General features: G+C 35.2%; 1 protein-coding gene across 3 annotated transcripts in view; it reads right to left on the bottom strand.

Annotated features, from left to right (window-relative positions):
- The window catches only part of LOC110463365 (ceramide synthase 2-like), an 85,125-nt gene extending 66,970 nt beyond the window's left edge, over positions 1–18,155 (bottom strand). For 2 of the 3 annotated variants that reach the window (XM_021517892.1, XM_021517891.1), the window contains exons 1-2: positions 17,920–18,155; positions 16,032–16,040 (exon numbers count right to left, since the gene is read on the bottom strand). In XM_021517892.1, coding sequence (XP_021373567.1) covers positions 16,032–16,040; positions 17,920–18,113 — 203 coding nt within the window. In that variant the 5' untranslated portion in view covers positions 18,114–18,155. The remainder of the gene's footprint in view (positions 1–16,031; positions 16,041–17,919) is intronic. The other variant, XM_021517893.1, reaches the window with a different exon arrangement.

The raw sequence follows: 18,155 nt of genomic DNA, 5'->3' as shown, positions 1-18,155 counted from the left end.
AGAAATCAAGGAATTCAGGTTAGAAAATCATCGGAGTCCACATGTAGGGCTGAAACAATATATCGTGGTATTCTGAATACAGTACGATACACAATATGTTTCGAGAGGTCGCAATACACACCTACATATTTTCTGGATTTAAGTCTGCTCATTTTCGTTCCAACATGGCAAATAATCCAGCTTTGCATGAACATCAAAAAAAAGTCATGCCAATTTGGAACAAATCTATTTCCAGCTGTATTATTGCCATTAAAAATTTGCAACATATCTTTTTGCTTTCCTTTACAGTTACTCTATGTATTGTGACCACAATATCGTGATAGGTATCGTATTGTCATGTTAATGCATCATTGCAGCTCTATCAAAATGTTCGGGTGAGGAGAACAACTTTCTTAATGACATGTAATTAACATTCCCTGTTCATTTAACACTTTTAATTTTCAGGTTACAAACCATAAATAGTAGTACTACAAATTTGTATGTGTCAGTAAACATGAACCAGAATCCAACATGGACATTTTTATAATTAAAATGCCATGGGATGTACCCTCACATAATTAAATATAACACAGTTGAACTTACATTTACAGTATATATAACAAATTTCAAAGCTTGCTTTCCCTCAAATTACAATAAATTGTTAACCATTAGAATTGGAAAAAAATATCAAATGAGGTGAGGAAAATCTCAGTTAACAGGCCTTTTATACATAACTTCACACAATGAAAGACACAGATATGTATGTGCAAGCAAAGAACAAGTACTAAAACCTACTGCAAACATTTGGCCTATCAGGGGCTACTCACTCTATAACAAACCTACTAATAGTAACAAATTCTTTTCAAAAGATTTTAAAGGAAGCTAGACTCTGCGAAGTCACAGTGAAACTTGATAAAGTACGTGAGCTAGACTCCAAAGAAAACAAGAGAAGCAGCAAGACTCTGAAATACTCCAGAGAAGCGACTAGCCTCCTAATATCCATGGAGAAGCTATAAAAGACTATGAAATGGAAACGCTAGAATCCGAAGAAGGCAAGAAAAGTCACTAGACTCTGGAGGAATCCAGAGAAGCGACTAGACTCATAGCCACCCCAGAGAACATATCTGTTAGATTTACCATGAGAAAACTGGCTACAGATAAAGTGAAGTAATAATCTATTTAAGAGATTGGGGTAAAATTCCAAAAGAATTTAAAGCCAAAATGGAACGACTATGTTAGTCGACGTAAGAGTGAGAGCCCGCCTTAAATATACCCATAAGTGTCATTGAAAGGGGAGGTTATACAGTACAGCTTAATGTTGACAACCACCAGACATAATTAAGTCAACAGTGTATAACATGGGGAGGTAATACAGTGCAGGTTAATGCTGACAACCACCAGACACAATTAAGTCAACAGTATATAACATGGGGAGGTAATACAGTACAGGTTAATGCTGACAACCACCAGACACAATTAAGTCAACAGTGTATAACAAGGGGAGGTAATACAGTACAGGTTAATGCTGACAACCACCAGACACAATTAAGTCAACAGTGTATAACAAGGGGAGGTAATACAGTACAGGTTAATGCTGACAACCACCAGACACAATTAAGTCAACAGTGTATAACAAGGGGAGGTAATACAGTACAGGTTAATGCTGACAACCACCAGACACAATTAAGTCAACAGTGTATAACAAGGGGAGGTAATACAGTACAGGTTAATGCTGACAACCACCAGACACAATTAAGTCAACAGTGTATAACAAGGGGAGGTAATACAGTACAGGTTAATGCTGACAACCACCAGACACAATTAAGTCAACAGTGTATAACAAGGGGAGGTAATACAGTACAGGTTAATGCTGACAACCACCAGACACAATTAAGTCAACAGTGTATAACAAGGGGAGGTAATACAGTACAGGTTAATGCTGACAACCACCAGACACAATTAAGTCAACAGTGTATAACAAGGGGAGGTAATACAGTACAGGTTAATGCTGACAACCACCAGACACAATTAAGTCAACAGTGTATAACAAGGGGAGGTAATACAGTACAGGTTAATGCTGACAACCACCAGACACAATTAAGTCAACAGTGTATAACAAGGGGAGGTAATACAGTACAGGTTAATGCTGACAACCACCAGACACAATTAAGTCAACAGTGTATAACAAGGGGAGGTAATACAGTACAGGTTAATGCTGACAACCACCAGACACAATTAAGTCAACAGTGTATAACAAGAGGAGGTAATACAGTACAGGTTAATGCTGACAACCACCAGACAAAATTAAGTCAACAGTGTATTACAAGGGGAGGTTATACAGTACAGCTTAATGTTGACAACCACCAGACATAATTAAGTCAACAGTGTATAACAAGGGGAGGTAATACAGTACAGGTTAATGCTGACAACCACCAGACACAATTAAGTCAACAGTGTATTACATGGGGAGGTAATACAGTACAGCTTAATAGACACAGTTAAGTCAACAGTGTATAACATGGGGAGGTAATACAGTACAGCTTAATGTTGACAACCACCAGACACAGTTAAAACAGTGTATAAGAGGGGGGGGGGGGGTAAATATAAAGCAAAACTAGATCAAGGGCAGTTAGACTTATATATAGCTACAGGATGACTATACAATTCAACAGTAGACACATTTTTTCCAGGGGAGACAATCTGAGAGATAACATATCAAGTACACACAACTGGTAAACACAATATTTATCAATTGTATCAGTAATAGCACTGTGCTGTCATTATAACCAGGTCAATGTTAGACAGCCCTAAGCTACCACACCTGGATGATAAAGAAGATTATCAGAGGTCAAGGGTCGTTATCATTATCTAGTCACCAAGAATTTCAGGCATGTTAACATCCCTATAGAGTATATATGTAGGTATCAGTGTAGGTATGTAGTGATGGAATCAAGTAATGCAAACACAAAAGTACAAGCTCATATGATCAGATGACCTAAATATACTCCAGTATGTAGCTGGAACAAATTAACTAATCCTAGCGGTTTTATTATGACAACATCTATTTTTCAAAAGAAAAGTGACGACATCCCAAATGGGTGTTTTCAACTGCTTTTATATCATTTTATTTCCCATACAATCAATACTTATCAAAAGCTTCCCCTGAAATAAACAATGCGACAAACAAGAATTCTAATGCTGTCAAAACTCTCACTTCGAGGTCAGCAGGAGGTTTCCTAAATAATATTAATAATTTGAGTTTATTATATACCGCTTAATCACAACCTAGTTCGTAGGTCGTCTCAAAGCGGTTCACAAATCATTATCCGTGGTTATAGGGCCTTTGCAACCAGCCAATACATTTCTCAACTTCCTAAATGAACTATAGTAATGACTCAGTTTCACTCGGATAAGTTACTCCTCTAATTAGAACAAGTGATGCCAGTGGTTTTCCTTTATATCAACAACAGTTATTGACTCAGTTTAACTCAGATGAGTTATTCCCCAAACTTCAAAAAGTAGTTTGATACTGTTGGTTTTACATGATATAACACTATAGTGATTGACTCAGTTTAACTCAGATGAGTTATTCCCCAAACTTCAAAAAGTAGTTTGATACTGTTGGTTTTCCATGATATTAACTCAGATGAGTTACTCCTCTGATTGGAACAGGTGATGCCAGTGGTTTTCTTTTACATAAATAACAGTAAGTTGACTCAGTTTAACTCAGGTGAGCTACTCCTCTAACTTCTAAATGTCATTTAATACTGTTGCATTTGGAGTACTCCTCTAACTTCAAAGGGTCATGTGATACTGTTGGTTTTATATTATAAACTAAAATAATATGACTGTTGAACTAATCCTCCTCTTGAAACAGGTCACCTGTTAGTGCCACTGGTTTTCCTATATTATAACAGAGCCTGTCCTCTAACTAGAGCACTATCTAGGTCATTAGATGTCGGGAATTTCCTCTATAAAATAGAACACTGATACTGAGAATGCTCCACAGAGCAATCATATCATAGGCTTACATGTTTTGTAGATAACTATAATATATGCTTGTCAAAACTACGTTATAGGTCACATGTGATACCCGTTAGTGTTCAAAGAAATTTCTCTAAATAACAATAAGCTATAGAATTAATTATTGACATCCAATGATGTGTTTTAAGAATGAAGATTAGCTATAGACTAGATAGTGAGAAACTTTAATTCAAACACATCTGTATTCAAATTATCGACAAATCAAAAAGATCAAAATCTACGAGTCAATCAATATTTTATTTAATTATTTCTTTTTGTCTTGCCTATGATCCAGAAATGCACCCATACATATTACACATTATATATTTAGACCTGAAAGGCTATTGTTTACCTGAATGATACCCTTGAATTGCCAATCATAGCTATATTCATTATCAGAGTTGTCTTCCCTTGCCTATAAGCCTATGGCCAGACAGCCCGATACTTGTATTAATAGGACACATTTCTATGTTTGATTAAAGACTTGAATGGGCCACTTTAACCTTACAGCATCGTCACAGCAGTATTTCTACACTTTATTTCCCGTGCCTAGTTAGCCTACGATCAGACGACACCATATATAATATCTAGTGTACAGGTATAAATAGTGGGGCAATCAGTATTATACCTGTAGGAAAATCAATACACTTGCCACTAATGAAGGCTAAACAGTGTGTAGAAGATGTGCTGACTAACGGGTGATACAGCTCACCTGATCTGCTGGAGCTCTGCATGTACACCAGTAATACAGGAGGTGAGGTCATACTCCCTCTACTACCGTTCAACTAATTAACACAATTGAAGCATCTTCAGCTTAACACTCATTTGGAATCCTGATTTATCCCTTAATCATCTTTAACAAATAATGTATATGTGATGATAATTGTGAATCCTAAACATGCAGTATTGACAGATATATCAATATTATATAAATTTAAATAATACATTTTTGGAATATTTTTAAAATATTTGTTTATACATATCAAAATGTTTTGTATGAACATACATTGTCAAGTTAATCAGACATAAGAGAAACTCGTCCTTAATTAACTAACGAGAAGGTATGAGTCAACAGAAGTAATAATCAATCACAATATTCATATTGGATGACTGACATTAGGATACATGGACATTTCCTTCGTGTTATTACCAGTCCTTGGTGTATCGGCCGGCCAGTAAAGTAATGAGAGGAAATCCTATTATCGTGGTATGAGTAACCGGTTTTATACAGAAACACATACAAATGCAGGATTTTACAGAAGCACACACAAATGCAGGAGTTTTATGTTGGGGAAAAAAGGAATACATCAAATACAGAGTGTATCAAAACACGTGTGAGTCCAGCAGTAACGTAGTTTTAAATAGCAGGTTTCGCTTGGATGCAATGTTTTTATCATAGACCAAAAATACAAATATTTTTTTATTTTTTTGTGATTTGAATCTAAAACAATAATGTGGACATAGATATATGCACATTACCAAATATTTTAATCACACGAGTAGAAATCCTGATACATGTGTGAACAGACCTAGACACAAAAGAACAGGGACAACCTCCATTGTCGTAATAACATTATTTAGAAATCACAAGCTGGAACCTGATATGAATGAAAATTACAGACATCATAATCTCAGTCTATTATATATTATGTCATCTTATGGAAATCAATGCATCTTTAGAAATTTTGTGTCACCAGGGCTAGCTACTTGAACTTTGAAATTAAATTGTATACTGGTAATTTTTTATTCATACACTGCACAGGCTGGTATTTTGTATTTTCTTAAATATTGACATTTCTTCGTATCTGAATTATTCCCATTGAAAAAAGTGATGCTTCATATTTCACAAGTATAAATTTATTTGTATGTAGGTCAGAAAGCAGCTGTGTGGGATCTAATGTTGACTGAACACCTAAATATAGGTCATATGATGATTTGTGTCAAGATTCACACCATGGAAGGCAGGCAATAAAGATGAGAAAGATTAAAATCCCAATATGTTGAAATGGCGGCAGCAGTCTGTTCAATGTCCCATACATATACAAAACTACAGACTCTACGATCCTGACCATACATACACATAACTGCAGACTCTACGATCCTGACCATACATATACAAAACTACAGACTCTACGATGCTGATCATACATATACAGAACTACAAACTCTACGATCCTGATCATACAGATACAGAACTCCAGACTCTACGATCCTGATCATACATATACAAAACTACAAACTCTACGATCCTGATCATACAGATACAGAACTCCAGACTCTACGATCCTGACCATACATATACAAACCTACAGACTCTACGATCCTGACCATACATATACATAACTGCAGTCTCTACGATCCTGACCATACATATACAAAACTACAGCCTCTACGATCCTGGCCATACATATACAAAACTACAGACTCTACGATGCTGATCATACATATACAGAACTACAAACTCTACAATCCTGATAATACAGATACAGAACTACAGACTCTACGATCCTGCCCATACATATACATAACTGCAGACTCTACGATCCTGACCATACATATACAAACCTACAGACTCTACGATCCTGATCATACATATACCATACATATATAAAACTACAGACTCTACAATCCTGACCATACATATACATAACTGCAGACTCTACGATCCTGACCATACATATACAAAACTACAGCCTCTACGATCCTGACCATACATATACATAACTGCAGACTCTACGATCCTGACCATACATATACAAAACTACAGCCTCTACGATCCTGACCATACATATACATAACTGCAGACTCTACGATCCTGACCATACATATACAAACCTACAGACTCTACGATCCTGACCATACATATACAAAACTACAGACTCTACGATGCTGATCATACATATACAGAACTACAAACTCTACAATCCTGATCATACAGATACAGAACTACAGACTCTACGATCCTGATCATACATATACAAAACTACAAACTCTACGATCCTGATCATACAGATACAGAACTACAGACTCTACGATCCTGACCATACATATACATAACTGCAGACTCTACGATCCTGACCATACATATACAAAACTACAGACTCTACGATCCTGACCATACAGATACAGAACTACAGACTCTACGATTCTGACCATACATATACATAACTGCAGACTTTACGATCCTGACCATACATATACAAAACTACAGACTCTACGATCCTGATCATCCATATACAGAACTAGACTCTACGATCCTGATCATACATATACAGAACTAGACTCTACGATCCTGATCATACATATACAAAACTATAAACTCTACGATCCTGATCATAGATACAGAACTACAGACTCTACGATCCTGACCATACATATTCATAACTGCAGACTCTACGATCCTGACCATACATATACATAACTGCAGCCTCTACGATCCTGACCATACATATACAAAACTACAGCCTCTACGATCCTGATCATACATATACAAAACTACAGACTCTACGATCCTGATCATACATATACAAAACTACAAACTCTACGATCCTGATCATAGATACAGAACTACAGACTCTACGATCCTGACCATACATATACATAACTGCAGACTCCACGATCCTGACCATACATATACAAAACTACAGACTCTACGATCCTGACCATACATATACAAAACTACAGACTCTACGATCCTGATCATTCATATACAAAACTACGGACTTTACGATCCTGATCATACATATACAGACTCTACGATCCTGATCATACATATACAGAACTACACCCTCTACGATCCTGACCATACATATACAAAACTACAGACTCTACGATCCTGATCATACATATACAGAACTACAAACTCTACGATCCTGATCATACATATACAGAACTACAACCTCTACGATCCTGACCATACATATACAAAACTACAGACTCTACGATCCTGATCATACATATACAAAACTACGGACTTTACGATCCTGATCATACATATACAGAACTACAGACTCTACGATCCTGATCATACATATACAGAACTACAGACTCTACAATTATGATCATACATATACAGAACTACAGACTCTACGATCCTGACCATACATATACAAAACTACAGACTCTACAATACTGATCATACATATACAAAACTACAGACTCTACGATCCTGACCATACATAGACAAAACTACAGACTCTACAATCATGATCATACATATACAGAACTTGAGACTCTACGATCCTGACCACACATATACAGAACTACAGACTCTACGATCCTGATCATACAGATACAGAACTACAGACTTTACGATCCTGATCATACAGATACAAAACTACAGACTCTACGATCCTGATCATACAGATACAGAACTACAGACTCTACGATCCTGACCATACATATACATAACTACAGACTCTACGATCCTGACCATACATATTCAAAACTACTGACTCTACAATCCCGATCATACAATACAGCAAGACTGATCAGGAGATGATGGTAATTATGAAGAGAAACCTGCTGACACGAAAGATGTTTCGGGAACAACATTTTTCGGATACTTTGGTTCAAATTCGTTAAACTGTATTCATGTGCATACAGTTAAAAACAAAAGTGGAGAATTCATGGGAAGGTGTTTTGGAAATAAAAGTTGGATTCCATTTTGTGGAAATGAACATATTGAAAACTACAATGGATCTGTTACATGTCATATAATAAGTCCTTATTGGTTAAGGGTTTTGAGTGTACCTTGGTTCAGAATACTGTACTTGTGATAGTTCAACCCAGTACCTGAAAGGGGGCCAAATTATGATTGTTATTATATTCATGAAGTGTACACATTCGGAAGAAAACCTCCAAGGTTATTCTATTATTCTGTACTGGGCTTGACCTTGGAAAGGTCTTTCATTCAATGTTTTCCTCAGGAAATTACAGGCTACATACAATGTATACATACTCTAAACCTGCTATTGGTGGCTCCCAGATATAGTTATACACACACACACCCAATACAATGTATATATGTACAGAAATTTGAAAACTATCAACAATGTTCAGAACTTACAAACCATATAGGTACACGTGTATGTGCATATAAAATTGGCTTGATTTCCTATTATATTCCTTGTTGTTTATATATAATTATCATAGAAATGTTAAGCTTGCTACACTGGTTGAACATGAAGATGGTCCTGAAATCTGGTCGCAAAAGAACTTTTGTACATCTTGTATAATTTGTAACAACATTAAATATTAATTCAAAGAGATCAGAGGATTACTGTGCCTAGTACAGTACTGTATCATCAGTTTACAACAATGAACAACGAACACTGCTAAAACCTACACACACATGTATACACATCTATGATCAACATTTCACCACATATTTTCAACACTGAATGAGCTGGTTGTTTTGTATTTTTCAGCAAAATCCACAAATTTATCACACTATGGGCAGGTCAAGGTCAAGACAAAGACTGAGGTCAAGACAAAGACTGACATTGATATAATCTGCGTGTGCCTTATTCCTCTTCTTCTGCCACAATTCAACTGTTTCCATATGGTAAAATAATAAAAAAAGGAACGAAAGAAAAATCTCCAGTGCAGCAAAAGGCATTAGACCACTAGCTTGATTTGTTTACAAAGCGAAGCAAAGAAATACATTGTATTCCAATGGTTTCTTGAATGGTCCACATGTGCAATAATAATGTGGTAATTGTACAGCTCACTTCCATGGAAACATAAAAAATAACAGCTGTGAAATCTACAGCAAAACAAAAAGCACTAGGTACATGAGCACTAGGTTGATATGTATTAACAAATGTTAAAGATCTCCAACATACCAAAAGGCACTAAAAACTAGACCACAGGTTACTTATGACCATTTGGTGCACATGTTCAGAAGGAACTGTGACGTTACAATGAAAAACTGTTGTAAAAGGGTAGGATCAGGTGTATTCTTTACTAGGGCCCAGCATCAGAGATATGGTTGCCCTATAGTAATCACTGTGTCCATATGTCCCAACTTTGATATTCAGATTTTGTCTCTGAATCCAAAATGATTTTTCTGATAATTGACATGGTGATACACTGTGATAAGCAATGTGCGATAGGGGTTTAAAAAGTTACTAAGATCAAGGTCAACGTTATTATTACTAAAAACAGATCACGTGGTGAAGGATATGGTCCTTATCTTGGAATCCAACAGAGTAATTTATAATCTTTCCTAATTTGACATGGAGATACACTGTTATATGTAGATGTGCAATAGCCAATAAGTTTCCAAGAACAAGGCCAAGGTCACTGTTACTAAATATAGACAATGGGGGATATGGTCCTTATTTTGGAATCCAAAAGACTTTTTTTTTTTAATTTGATATGGTGATCTATTGGTCCAACAAAAACAAGCAAGAAAACAAATCCACCTACATATCCAACAAAGAACCAGTATGGCAACAAATCCACCTATAGGTCCACCAAAGAACCAGTATTAAAACAAATCCACCTACTGGTCCACCAAAGAACCAGTATTAAAACAAATCCACCTACAGGTCCACCAAAGAACCAGTATGGAAAAAAATCCATCTACAGGTCCACCAAAGAACCAGTATGGAAACAAATCCACCTACAGGTCCACCAAATAACCAGAAGGGAAACAAATCCACCTACAGGTCCACCAAAAAACCAGTATGGAAACAAATCCACCTACAGGTCCACCAAAGAACCAGTATGAAAACAAATCCACCTACAGGTCCACCAAAGAACCAGTATTAAAACAAATCCATCTACAGGTCCACCAAAGAACCAGTATGGAAACAAATCCACCTACAGGTCCACCAAAGAGAGAACCAGTAAGGAAACAAATCCACCTATAGGTCCACCAAAGAACCAGAAGGGAAACAAATCCACCTACAGGTACAACAAAGAACCAGAACGGAAACAAATCCACATACAGGTCCACCAAAGAACCATTTTTGAAACAAATCCACCTACAGATCAATCAAAGAACCAGTATGGAAACAAATCCACTTATAGGTCCACCAAAGAACCAGTATGGAAAAAATCCACCTACATGTCCACCAAAGAACCAGTATTGAAACAAATCCACCTACAGGTCCACCAAAGAACCAGTATGGAAACAAATCCACCTACATGTCCACCAAAGAACCAGTATGGAAACAAATCCACCTTCAGCTCCACAAAAGACAGAACCAGTATGGAAACAAATCCACCTTCAGCTCCACAAATGAGAGAACCAGTATGGAAACAAATCCACCTTCAGCTCCACAAATGAGAGAACCAGTATGGAAACAAATCCACCTTCAGCTCAACCAAAGAGAGAACCTGAAGGGAAACAAATCAACCAAAGAGAGAACCAGTAAGGAAACAAATCCACTTTCAGCTCCACAAATGAGAGAACCAGTATGGAAACAAATCCACCTTCAGCTCCACAAATGAGAGAACCAGTATGGAAACAAATCCACCTTCAGCTCCACAAAAGAGAGAACCAGAAGGGAAACAAATCCACCAAAGAGAGAACCAGAAGGGATACAAATCCACCTACAGGTCCACCAAAGAACCAGTATGAAAACAAATCCACTTACAGGTCCACCAAAGAACCAGACGGGATACAAATCCACCTACAGGTCCACCAAAGAACCAGAAGGGAAACAAATCCACCTGCATGCGCAGCTTTCCCACATTTAGTCTATATTCAAAGTGTTGAAGTGTCGTATTCTTTATATAACATGGCAGATCTGTATTACAGCCTGTATGCATATGGTCAGGTATTTAAATATGATACAAAGAAAATCCAACCTTTAAAACCTACAAACAAATAGACATGAACGGAGATTAGAAATATAATTCCTGTTTCAACAGGATGTTTATTTAAAGTCTTTGCAAAGTATTATTTAAAAGATACCTAACCTTTTTCAAAACATCTGCTGAACACAATGGACAAAAGTCTGTGTACAAGGTATTATTAGCTATTGTCGAACTTTTCCGTCAGTTTTCTTTGAAAGGAGGTTCATGTACTAAGATAAAACCACCTAAGTTCAAAAAGGTGTGCATGGATTAATTTCCTTCATAGTAAGATATAGGGTTTGGAGTTTACGTTTACATTTAGTAGTAAGAAAAATATTGCTTTAAGAGATTATAATGCTTTTTGTCCATCTATACCGACATATACATATAGGCTAAGCCTGTTGTCCCATCCAATTGTTCAATTTTTTGTCCAATAAAATTTGTTGAAATCTAAATTATAATGAAATGATGTAAATAACTTACAGATCTATGTAAACTTATTTTTATATAAAAATTTAAAAAAAAACAACTTTTAGTTCTACATTTATATTTCCAAAATGAGAACACTTTAAAATAGGTTTTAATCTACTTATTGATTATTTGTACTGTACAAGTAATGTTCGATGGCTCAGGACTATTTATAATGTTCATCTCACTACAGTTCGTTACTTAGGAAATTTTCAAAGAAAACAAGCTTTAGCAAGTCTTCTTGTGAAATCTTAAAACGTCAGAATTTATTACATATTTTTTTATGAAAGTCTTTTGGCATCACTAGATTTTAACTAAATATTTGTAATTGTCAAGCAAACAACTTGTAAAGTTTAAACATCTTGCCAAGCTTTTGAAATTTCCATGAGGTTTATGTGCCTTCAGGTAAAACCATTAGATCTTAGAATATATAGGAAAAGTTCAGGAAATTCATTGGTTGGAAATATTAGATTTAAGGATCTGAAGTCGGGGAGTTTCCCTCCAAAATAGGGAGTTTTTGCAAGTAAGCTGCCCCACGGACATTTCGTTATATCTGATTGACATCACTTTATTAATCAATAATAACTTGTTTCTTCGGTCATTAACCCAAATCATTACGTTTTCCTCGATGGTTATGTTGCTGACAAGGTCCACTATATAGGGACAATGTATAACAAGCATATACAATGTATTCAGATACCCACAATTTGTGACCAGATGTTACCAGACTTGGTTCACACATATATATATATACACATATATATATATACACATGTATATAATGAACATTAGCGATAACGAAGTAAATGTATTATAATTACTAACATAAAGTTGTATTTACATAATCATCATACACTGATAACAAAAGTGTAGCTTAGAACAGAAGAATAAATTCTGACAAAGTATTATGTATCGTACTGAAGGCATTTACATAATATCTTTTTACTCTAGCATCACATAAAGGGAACTGAAACAAACATTACCTATTGATTTTAAAGAAATCAAGAAGTAAAATATACATTCCTATCACATTTAGTGTAATGTGTGTTTTGAAAAAACCTTTTGACTGAGGCCTTGACGTAGAGATTTGTTCTTTTTTAGTAATTTCGTCTGTAAGGATCATTCTGCTTCTATTATAATATACATACATGTAATGAAGGTCAGTGGCTTAAAATATTACAACACTAGCGGCCATGGTGGTCGAATGGTTAAGGCGTCTGATCATGACCAGCTACAATCACTAGCCATCCACCTCTCTTCACGCATGCATGTGTTGGTGTTTTTTCTCCAGGTACTTCGGCTTTCCTCTACCACGAAAACCTGGCACGTCCTTAAATGACCTTAGCTGTTAATAGGACATAAGACACAAACAAACCAAACCAATGCATACCTCACATAACCCATACTGGACAGTCTTAGTCTAGTATGGTACTTGCATACAAAGTTATGGCAGCATCACAATGAAAATACATGTAATTACTCTGTATCATATATATACTGCATGAATAAAGCGATCATCAATAAAAAAAACACACATCAAACTAAATGTAAAAGGAAGATGTAGATTTTACCACAAACTCTGATTCACTGAACTCATAGGTTGCAGTACACTTGCTATATATACGTATATATATAGCTACCAGCCCTTAAGCTTTTTTAATGAAGAATTTCCCTTTTTCTTCATTTTACTACTACATGTAGCTTATCTCCCCCTAGTTTGAGAACATAGAATCAGACGAACAAGTGGTCACACTTATTCAGAGTTGATTTTTTTATGAAGAATCAATATTCTAGAAATGGGGGTCAATCTAAGGTTCCGGGAAAGTGATTTAACGGTTCAACAAATGATTAAGTAGTTCTTACTCGGATGTTTGAATTAAACAAAGGATTAAGTAGTTCTTGCCCAAGTGATCGAGTTAAACAAAGGATAAAGTAGTTCTTACCTCAGTGATTGAGTTAAACAAAGGATTAAGTAATTCTTAACTCAGTGATTGAGTTAAACAAAGGATTAAGTAGTTCTTATCTGAGTGTTTGAGTTAAACAAAGGATTAAGTAGTTCTTACCTCAGTGTTTGAGTTAAACAAAGGATAAAGTAGTTCTTAACTCAGTGATTGAGTTAAACAAAGTATTAAGTAATTCTTACCTCAGTGATTGAGTTAAACAAAGGATTAAGCAGATCTTACCTCAGTGATTGAGTTAAACAAAGGATTAGGTAGTTCTTACCTCAGTGATTGAGTTAAACAAAGGATTAAGTAGTTCTTGCCTTGAGCAGTGTTTGAGTTAAACAAAGGATTAAGTAGTTCTTACCTCAGTGTTTGAGTTAAACAAAGAATTAAGTACTTTATACTCAATAGATTGAGTTAAACAAAGGATTAAGTAGTTCTAACCTCAGTGTTTGAGTTTAACAAAGGATAAAGTAGTTCTTTCCTCAGTGTTTGAGTTAAACAAAGGATTAATTAGTTCTTACCTCAGTGATTGAGTTAAACAAAGCATTAAGCAGTTCTTATCTCAGTGATTGAGTTAAACAAAGGATTAAGTAGTTCTTACCTCAGTGATTGAGTTAAACAAAGGATTAAGTACTTTATACTCAATAGATTGAGTTAAACAAAGGATTAAGTAGTTCTAACCTCAGTGTTTGAGTTTAACAGAGGATTAAGTAATTCTTACCTCAGTGATTGAGTTAAACAAAGGATTAAGTAGTTCCTACCTCAAACTTTCAGTAAAACAAAGGATTAAGTAGTTCTTACCTCAGTGATTGAGTTAAACAAAGGATTAAGTAGTTCTTACCTCAGTGATTGAGTTAAACAAAGGATTAAGTAGTTCTTACCTCAGTGTTTGAGTTAAACAAAGGATTAAGTAGTTCTTACCTCAGTGTTTGAGTTAAACAAAGGATTAAGTAGTTCTTACCTCAGTGATTGAGTTAAACAAAGGATTAAGTAGTTCTTACCTCAGTGTTTGAGTTAAACAAAGGATTAAGTAGTTCTTACCTCAGTGTTTGAGTTAAACAAAGGATTAAGTAGTTCTTACCTCAGTGATTGAGTTAAACAAAGGATTAAGTAGTTCTTACCTCAGTGTTTGAGTTGAACAAAGGGTTAATCATATAAGTAAGTCTGACTTGATTGTTTGAAATAAACAAAGGGTTCAGTAGGTTTTACTCAGTGTTTAAGTTGAACAAAGGATTAAGTAAGTCTGGACTTAATCCTTTGTAAAATATTAGGGAGCACAATACATTTGATTCATATAAGATAAGAGGTCAACAGATATATATATATCTCACATAAAATAAACATGACTATCCTTTAAAAGTGTTTATCTGTTATTGTGATATGACACCATATGACCGTTGCTATGAGGACTTTATATCAGTGAACTTATCTGGCAACATTAAGTAACCTGTTTTTGTGTCAAAATAAGTGAGAGAAAAAATTGCGATGACCCCCCCCCTTCAATCACCTCCTTGTAATTAGAACCTGGTTTGTGTAACTAAATCAATCACCTCCTTGTTATTAAGGACCTGGTTTCTATCAGTGATCAGTGTTATCTTTCTCCAAAGGTGGAAGAATAGAAAATAGAATTTGAGAACGTGAAAAATATTGGTTATGCACAAGTTTATAAGAGAGTTTTAGATAGGGTTTTATTTCATGTTCTTGCAATCAACTGACATTCAATCATTAGTAGCTAGGCATTTACAGTGTAGCTTCATCTCATTCTGGCAGTTATATAACATGCACAAATAAAAGTGCTGTACGTACGTCATACAACTATTGAATGAAAAGGCAACAAAAAATTAATATACATGTTATGATCATATATAAGCATTTGTAAACAGAAAAAAATAACCCTTTAAAACATGGTAAATTGATTAAGCAGATATGTAAAAATATGTTTTCCTAACATATATAGCTGACTAGTTTTACTGTTACCATGCATGATCAGTATATTCAACTTCATTTATTTTAAAACGATTGTGAAACAAGTTATATCAACTTATATTAATCACTCTTGTTGGCCCAGTTCAGAGTATGAAGGAAGTCCTAAATGGCAGGAAACTGCTGTTTTGAGAAAACCCACTTGATATCTTTTCATTTCTGGTGAGGGAGTCAAACCCCTGTTTTTAATATACTTGTTATCACGATGTTGAAAGTCTGCCATCTTCGAATTGTTAATATAAATGTTTGTAACATGTGTTGGAGAGGGCTTCATATAAGTTTAATAACTTGTGCCCAATCCTTTTGTATCAATAAAATATGTTTAAACTAAACCCCTATCATTTCGCTTTGGTGAAAGGTGACAATCCACTGTGCCACCTGACCATTTTATCAACATACTAGTATAAGGTTACACAATACAGCTCATCAACTATTAGGGTATACCATTCCATTTACCTTATTATATGCTGTAACAAAATTTCAAAATCTACAATGAAAATATATGATAGAGTAAAAATATATTTATTGATTGATGGTTGCCATCCCGATATTGTAGATCTACGGGAAGTTTTCCTTACAAAAATTGTGAATCACTATCCAGTTGCTGTATATGTTGACACTTTAGAACGTGATTGTTCCATTACTACTTTGCTAGGGGCTGGTCCTTTAGAACTGCAAGAGTTGTTTACTAACGTAAAAGACCTAATATCGTTTAGATTGGACTGTTTCTCGTTTATAATCAAAGTGTCAGATTTAACATTCAATAATGTTCGCTGCAATCCTGAACATATCATACTAATTCTACGTTGTTAAAAAAGCTGAAGTTTTTTGTAGCATATTTTTGATATTTTATATAAATTTTTGTTTCTTCTCTTTCTATTCCTCGATTAATTTTATATGCAGCACATTTTCTGTCAATGAATTGATTCTACTTTTGTTATTTGTCACATGATTTATTTTGCACATATTTCTATACTAATTCACTAATTATTCATTAGGTATAAGCATGTATTTATGTAACTATTCAATTATGGTGGAATAAAGATAAGAATGAGCTAGTTAATGCACAAAATAAGCAGCCAACAGTGCATATAACTGTCACAGACATAATTTAAAAAACACACACACAATGCATATTTAAAATCCACCGTTTTCGGTAACTATTCCGACCTTCGTATTAAAAACAGATTTGTTAATAGCAATAAAAGAATTGTACTGGACTGTATGCTTCAATTAATCTATTGTTCAGGTTGCACTTGAAATAGTGTATTGATTACGTTCAATACCGAGTGTACATCAGAAATAATACACATGATTGTAGATACTTCTGTGCCAGAGATGTTCACTCCACATTCTAAAAATTCGTTAAATTAGGATAATAAACAAGCACGCTCACAGTTGTACATAAACATAAATATAAACAACGTCATCTAGAGGCGATTGATTCAGAAGCGCGAGAATGAATCACACAGGAGCGGTTTGAAGGATGATGCATAAAAACGGGGCGGCGCCTGTTTTCTATGTCCCACAGCACCGTATTACTGTAGTGTATGATTGTATATTAAATATGAAAGCTTGAATTAAAATCTTGTTAATTTTTCCAGATTTACTTTAAAGTAACAAAAGAAATAAACGTGTTTATATCGTTCACATGCTATTATATTATTACAACAAAAACGATGTGTATTCTCCACGCCGATGAAACACTCACCTTTCGTATAGCTTCCGTACGGCGAATAGCAAACAACCGCACAATATCACGTATTTTAAGTCTGAAACAACAGGATGATATAAATCGTCACTATGATTTTCAAAGTCCTTCCAAGATATTTTCTCTGGTAACCAAAATTTTTCATCCCAAAAATAGGCATGAAATGCCTGGAACGCTTCCCGGAGAAACGCCATCTTGTCTAGGTTCTTGGTCTAAACAACGAACTGCACCTTCGG

The sequence above is a fragment of the Mizuhopecten yessoensis genome, unplaced genomic scaffold (assembly GCF_002113885.1).
Source record: "Mizuhopecten yessoensis strain PY_sf001 unplaced genomic scaffold, ASM211388v2 scaffold10891, whole genome shotgun sequence".
In the NCBI taxonomy this organism is placed as follows: Eukaryota; Metazoa; Mollusca; class Bivalvia; order Pectinida; family Pectinidae; genus Mizuhopecten; species Mizuhopecten yessoensis.
Note: the sequence above shows the minus strand (reverse complement) of the source record. Positions and strands in the feature narration are given on the sequence as shown.